At 36.9% G+C, this 7,445-nt stretch overlaps 1 protein-coding gene across 1 annotated transcript; it reads right to left on the bottom strand.

The window, feature by feature from the left end:
• Nucleotides 1–1,435: 1,435 nt before the first annotated feature.
• On the bottom strand, nt 1,436–2,368 carry LOC123856399 (olfactory receptor 2G3-like). Its single transcript, XM_045892602.2, has one exon. It carries the CDS (start codon nt 2,366–2,368, stop codon nt 1,436–1,438), a length of 933 nt encoding a protein of 310 aa, XP_045748558.2.
• Nucleotides 2,369–7,445: the final 5,077 nt, after the last annotated feature.

The raw sequence follows: 7,445 nt of genomic DNA, 5'->3' as shown, positions 1-7,445 counted from the left end.
AAAAAAAGAATTATTTGTTTTTAATCCTCATCCATGTATTAAGCAAATACATGACATATAAAGTCATTTGTATATTAAGGCAAATATAGAAGAAAAGCGCCCTGCTATGTAATGAATTTGACTAGTTGGTTAGTGATTTTGCTTTTTACTTTTTAAGTCAATTTTAAACCAATGAAGTCCACTTTACCTATACTCCATCAGAAATGCTTCATTTACTGATTGCATATGACCTTCACATTTAAGTGGAAGAAATGGTGGCATTTTAGTTGTTGAATATCTGTGAAAGTGAATTACACTCTTTTTATTTTATTCTAAATTATAAAACAACAAGTGAGAAAATTTTAGAAAGAGGGTATCTAACTTAATAACATGTTAATCAAAGGCCATATTTAGACTTATTAAGTATAATAACGCTAAATTATTTTTTCTATTCTCTTAATTCAAAAAATAATTCTTTTTAAAGATACCACTGGTTGAGGGGCCCCTGGGTGGCTCAGTTGGTTAAGCAACTGCCTTTGGCTCAGTTCATGATCCTGGAGTCCCAGGATCAAGTCCCACATTGGGGTCCTTCCTCAGCAGCAAGTCTGCTTCTCCCTCTGATCCTCCCTACTCTCATGCTTTCTTTCTCATTCTCTCTCTCAAGTAAATAAATAAAATTTAAAAAAAAATAAAAAATAAGTATACCACTGGTTGAAAAGCTTTAAAACACAAGAAATATTCATTTCCATAAACTTGTGAGATATATATATATATTCCACACAGCAACCAGAAAACCTTTCAAAAACGTAAGTTGTGTCATATCACCTTCCTTATAATACTTACATTTTACTAAGAATAAATATTTACTCCTAACACAGGCATCTCAGCCCTGCATGGTCTGGCTGCTGAATGAAATTTAAATGAAGCAATATTTGGACAGATTTGTTGCAAAACAGGGCTATATGTAAAGGGTTCAAAAATTGGTTTCAACCACAAAGTAGATGCAGTCTTGTTTCCTTGTAAACTACAAAATTAAGACAGATGTGAAATCTTACATCCAAAAACCCTTATCTGAAGTTCTCTACTTGAGTTAAAAATTTAGAATGTTTCTCTATATGAAGATGTTTTAGATCCTTCAGATTGGAATAAGATTTTTCATCTTACGGTTATAATTTCAAGCAATTAATTTCAGATAGTCTATGATTTTAGAGAACCAAGATTTCTCAGGGACTAAGCAAATAGTTACTCAATAAAGGGAGTTGTTTTCACACATTAAAGCCATCATTTGTCCTTGGGGCATATATGTTTCCTGTTGAGTTTGCAGCTGGATTTATGTGTCCTTTATGAATAGCAAGAGAAACATTGACTGTCCAAGGTCTTATTTATGGTCTCACTTCATATTCAGAAGTCAGTTATCATAGATTAACAATTAACTTTAGTGTCCCATTAAGACACTTCATGTCCTCTGTTTTGCAATAGCTCTCCTTAAAGCTCCTTTCACATCCTGGTTCCTTAGGCTGTAGATCAAGGGGTTGAGCATGGGTGTAATCACAGTGTAGAACACCGCAATGATCTTGCCCCCAGCCCTGGAGGACTTTGACTGGGGTCTCATGTACATGAAAATGGCAGTTCCATAGAATAAGACCACCACTGTCAGGTGGGAGGCACAGGTGGACAGTGCTTTATGCCTCCCAGAGGCTGACTGTATCCTGAGAACTGATAGAAGGATTCGGGTGTAGGAAACAACAATGAGGAGAAAAGGGATGAAGACAATGATGATACTGAAGATAAAAACAACCAGCTCAGTAAATGAGGTGTCAGTGCAGGCCAACCTCAAGATGGAAGGGACCTCACAAAAAAAGTGATTCAGGACATTGGGCCCACAGTAGGGCAAACTCAAGGTGAGGACATTGATAACCATGGAACTCAGGAAGCTACTGGACCAAGAAATGGCTGCCAATTGGACACAGATGCTTTGGTTCATAATGATAGTATAATGGAGAGGATGGCAAATGGCTACATATCTGTCATAAGCCATGACCCCAAGGAGAACACACTCAATCATTCCAAAGGAGAGGGAGAAGTACATCTGAGTAGCACAGCTAGAGAATGGGATGGTCTTTTTTCCCATCATGTTGGACAGCATTTGTGGGACATTAGTGGATGTGTAGCAGATATCCAGAAAGGATAAATTAGTGAGGAAGAAGTACATGGGCATTTGGAGGCGAGGTTCTATCTGGATAATAGTGATAATTATAATATTCCCCACCACTGTTAATAAATAAAAGAACAAGAACATAGTAAAAAGAATGAGCTGCATCTTTGGCTGAGACGAGAGCCCCAGGAACACAAATTCAGTCACGGTGAAGTTTGTTTTTATCATATTCATTTTTCAGCCACCCATCCACCTGAAGACAAACATCAAATGTCCTATATCAATAGCACAGTGTTGGAAACTCAAGACATAAATAAGAAAGCAAAGAGAAGTCTTGATCTGAAATTACATCCTGAGTATCTGAGTTGTATTACAAATGGAAAGCCTTTCTTCTACTTTTGGAGGGCATATTCTCTTGATGAGATTGAGAATTTCACATTCAATTGCTGATTGAGTTAAGCAGATATTCTTGACTTTTCTCCAAGGGTATGCTTTTTTGGTTGTTCATAATCTGTCCAAACCAATTCATTCTTCATTCTTCAAAGCTTTACTCATGGCTTACCTCTTTAAAAAGATCCGATTATGTCTTTGCTCCACACCTAGTAACAGAGCAGCACATGATGTAGAACTTAAGTAAAAAACAGTGAAGGGCGTTACTTCATGTACTAACCTAAAAGTAAAGGCAGGAACGGCAGCCTGTGCTTCTTCTGTATCACTCTGATGCAACCTTTTCATGCTTGGACACCCTGATATCCTAAAGAACAAAGACTGCACACACTACCAACAAAACCAGTCATGGGTCACACTAATGGCCAGTTCTACCAGCTTCACCATTTTCATCCTGTGGGGTCTTGGGTAGTTTCATCATCCATAGAATGGGAATAGTTGATAGAATAATGGGAATAAATTTTTTCCAGATTACATTAAATAATGTGAATAAAGAATTTAAGACAATGTCTACATGAGGAAATAATCCAAAATAACACATATTATTTATATTTCTACTAACGTACAGTGATACTACATTTATCTATAATTCATTTCTCTAATAAAAATTGTTTCAGAGAAATATTAATAAAAAGGATCCAGACAAGTTAAGGTTACCAGGTCTATTCATTGAGAACTCCTTGGCCCTGACCCTGTGCCTACTTACCCTAAATTTACTTATGCGCTGAGTTAGCATGTTCAGTTAACTGACTTGCATCCATGAGCAGATTAAAAGTAGTGACTTAAGACAGATATGGGGTAAGGAAGAGTCCTAGAGCTAAGCACTATTACAGCAGCCCAAAGAAGCTGACAATCATTCATTTGCCCATTTCTTCATCCTTTTTGTGTCTTCTTTCTTTTTCATTCTTTCTTTCAAAAACATCTTTATGATAATCTAGTATGTACCAGATGCTGAGTATACACTGGCAAACACAACAGACATTTTCAACAGTCTCAGAGCTTATGGTCCAGTGGAAAGTTGTGATGAAGGAAACAGCCCCATCCCTGAGAGCATGGGGAAGCTTATCAGGAAGACATTTAAGAACCAAGTAGTTGTGGGTCATGAAAAAGACTACTTTAGGCAACACATCCTTTCTCAAATAATATCAATTTGCATGTAATACCTCTTAAAGGGCTTTTAAAGGTGGCTCAGTCGGTTAAGCATCTGCCTTCAGCTCAGGTCATGATCCCAGGGCCCTGGGATGGAGACCCCTGTCAAGCCCCCTATTGAGCCCCCCTGTCGAGCCCTCTGTTGGGCTCCCTGCTCAGTGGGGAGTCTGATTCTCCTTCTGCCTCTGCCCCTGCCCCTCCACTCATGCTCTCTCTCTCTCAAATAAATAAATAAAATCTTTAAAAAAATAAAAATAAAGCGTTGTCTTACATTTTTATTTAGATCAGGGCTTTTCAAATCAAATTATTCAGTGAACTGTTAAAACTAAATTATCTAAAAGCTGAAGTCCAGGGATAAAGGAGGGATGGGCCTGGAAGGAGGAGGGAGAGGTTGGGTCACAGTCCTGTTTTCACCAGAAGCAGCAGGAAAGGGGGTGAGCAAGGAGGTTATAGAGCTCCCTTCCAGGCCCTTCAATCAGCACTAACCAAGTTCTGCTGCAAATAAGAAATGTTTTGGTGATTTTAGGAGTGATTATAATGACAACAAATGACATCCACAATGAGTTTCTCAGTTGACAAGATGGCATATAATCAGGAGATCACACCACTGGTAGTGCAGTACATGGAATCCACCACGGGAGAGCAAGATGACATGTCTGGGGAGCTTTGCACAATTCATGACACCAACCTGTGACCAACTGTCCTCCTCTGTAGGGTGGGGGCAGAGTAGCCTCAGAATTGATACACGAGATAAAAGAGATAATGCACGTAAAGCACCTAAAACAGAGTTAGACATCTATAGTAAGGGCTTAATATATGTTAACTATTATTATGTTTCATGTGATCCTCATTAGAGGATCTTTAAGTGCACAAATCATGAATTATTGGCATTCCTCACCCACTTCCCTATAGGGCAGAGAAACTAAGTCTTTAAGACAGTAAACAACTTGTCCTAAATCATTGAATTACTGAATCTATGTGCAACCACCTACAACACACATGTGTATAATATAGCTATATCTACAGTAACAAAGCCACACCAAATGTAATAGTCCTGGTCCCCTAGGTATGAATGTATATGTAGAATTGTGTTCACATAAAGGAACATATAGACTATACATTGGTTCAACATTTAAACACTCTCTGTATTTTGAAGACTCAATAAAGAGGACATTTCCTTAGTTCCTCTAAATGCACAAGTTGGCCTTAGAACATTTTTAGTCACTTAATGGCTGCAGCTGCTGAAACTGAGTTAGAACCCATTCAGTTGTCAGTTTCTGGGTTACAACTGTTTCTATTCCTATCAGAACACAGAGTTGCAAATTTATTATAAGGATAAGAGGAATAAAGACACTTTTGTAGATAAATGTATCTCCCATAATATGAAGGAAACCACCAAATTAAATACAGGCTGAAAAAGCCCTGGATAGTTTGTAATTACCTATAGATTCTATGCGGGCATCTCAATCAAGCAAGCAACACCTAGTGAACTGCACACCCTCTATCTTAACACACAAGGCAAAAGCTACTGTTGCTAATTGCCTCTTCCAACTCCTCCTCCTGGGACACTCGTATTCAAGCATGCATGATGTCCTCTTGGAAACTCTCCCTAATCTAATTCATCCAGACAGAGTTAATCAGAGTCCCCTCTGCTGAACCATTTCCATCCTTTGAACATACTCACTTATTATATGTGTGTGTGTATTAGTTATGAGTGTATCTCTCCAATTGACTTTGGGTTTCTAGGGATCCTGCCATGTTTGTTTTTCCATTCCCTACCACATAATAAGCACTATTAAACATTGATAAAAACTCAAATAAGCCTTCCTATTTCTTATTCTTCTTAAGGCTTAAACTCAGATTAAGAATAAATTCACCCTCATGCTAGCCATAATTTTAGTCAAAAAATATAGTCCGGCAAAATCATTTACTCTCTAATCACTTCTTTTTCTAAACAACACTGTCTATGGCTCAAAAAGCCATCTAATTCAGTTTGGGGGATAAGGGGGGTGGGGAGGAATGGTTAATGTGGTTTGATGCCAAGAAGGTACGATGTGTGCTAACAAACTTTACTCAAGCTCAGGTTATTTGGTCATCATATAGACATAGCATATCAGGCATTTTATGTATTCAAAGAAAAATGACTCCTCTTTCTGTTCTGCAAGTCACAGGAAGAAATCTAAGATACATTTTACACTGAACTAGAGAAGTCTAGTGTTCCTTCATAAATTCAGGATTTTCAAAAGCTAAACCCTTAATCGTTGTAATCTAAATCATTTGTACGACTGAATATATTCTTTTCTCCCAACTGTGGTTAAATTGTTTATTAAGTTTGGTAGATAGATTTGATATATATCAATGATATTGTTGCTCTTTGGTAATACCTCCTTTTTTCCAGGGTTGTTTGCAAGGCACCCTAGTGTAGGGGTAAAAATCATCTCTGGAAAAGGACAACCTGAATATGAATTCTGACTCCACCAGTTCTCTGTTCTCTGCTGGGTCACTTGGGTGAGTTTCTAGACTTTTTTAGCCTTTTAACTCCTAGATTAAGTGGGAGCTATATTAGTACCTAATTCATAAGATTATTTTAATGATTACATTAGAAAGTCCATCTAGCAGTTTTAGGATAGTATCTGACACAGAGTGAGAACTTAAAAAATTGTAGTTCACAATATTATATAAACCTCAGGTTTATCCAATTTACTATAAATAAACTTGTGTTAGAGTGGAAGGACTACAAGACATAATTATATTGGAAGTTACTTGATGCATCACTCCAGAAACATTTAGAACCTACACAAACTCACACAATCCTTATGTGTGTTGTAATACCAAAATCTATGATGTCTTTTCATTGACTATCAGTTCATCAGTCAACAAAATTTATTGTTAAAAATTAATTTAAGGACTAAGAATTTTAAAAATTAAGAAGACTAAAGATAGCATCATAATCCTGCTTCCTACGTAGTTAAGGAAAACCACTAGGAAAAGCTACCAGGAAGACTTTTCCTGTGAATCCATTACTGAGTTTGAAAATTATCCTAGAAAAATAATGATCATTTTTTTAATAAAAGCACCACTTACAGTGTTTACAAATTGCATTGTAGATGATAATTTACCATGTAGTGTGGATTAGTTTCACAAAACCTTTTAAACAAGTAAGGTGGATTTGGTTTTGATGTAGCATGAAGGAGAAGGAGGAAAATATAAAAGCAGGGGCTCCTGGGAGGCCTTTCTCTGAGAGGGGGTCAACTCTGCACACTGACAAGAATGCCATGATGGTAAATATCATAACACAGGTTAACAAATTGTGATGTTCAGGGCAGGCAATTAAATCACCCCTCCACCCCACCTGCAAAATAAGTCTTCTCTATGGGAAAGAAAAAAATCACCAAAACAAAGAATGATATTAATTGCTGCATATTATAATTTTCTAATAAATAACATTTTTAGGTACTTTGCTCATATTAAATTACATCTCTACAACTCCAAAGCATATTTATATCCATTTTAAACATGAGAAAATTGAAGCTCAGAGAAGCTGTACAGCTTTTTAGAGTATTTAGCAGAGCCATAATTTGTACTTCATCTGCCTAATTCTAAAGTCTTTTATTTAAACAACTAGTAGTTTTATTTTACTATTTGTTTTACATCTCAATAGACAATTGCAATCATAAGCACAGCAGATAAAATATACCCTAAGGCCATAAGCAAT

Source organism: Mirounga angustirostris, unplaced genomic scaffold (genome assembly GCF_029215605.1).
Source record: "Mirounga angustirostris isolate CCGP_5_RB_7025 unplaced genomic scaffold, mMirAng1.0.hap1 SCAF_13, whole genome shotgun sequence".
NCBI classification, from domain to species: domain Eukaryota; kingdom Metazoa; phylum Chordata; class Mammalia; order Carnivora; family Phocidae; genus Mirounga; species Mirounga angustirostris.
The sequence above is the reverse complement of the archived record's forward strand: the minus strand, read 5'-3'. Positions and strand labels throughout refer to the sequence as shown.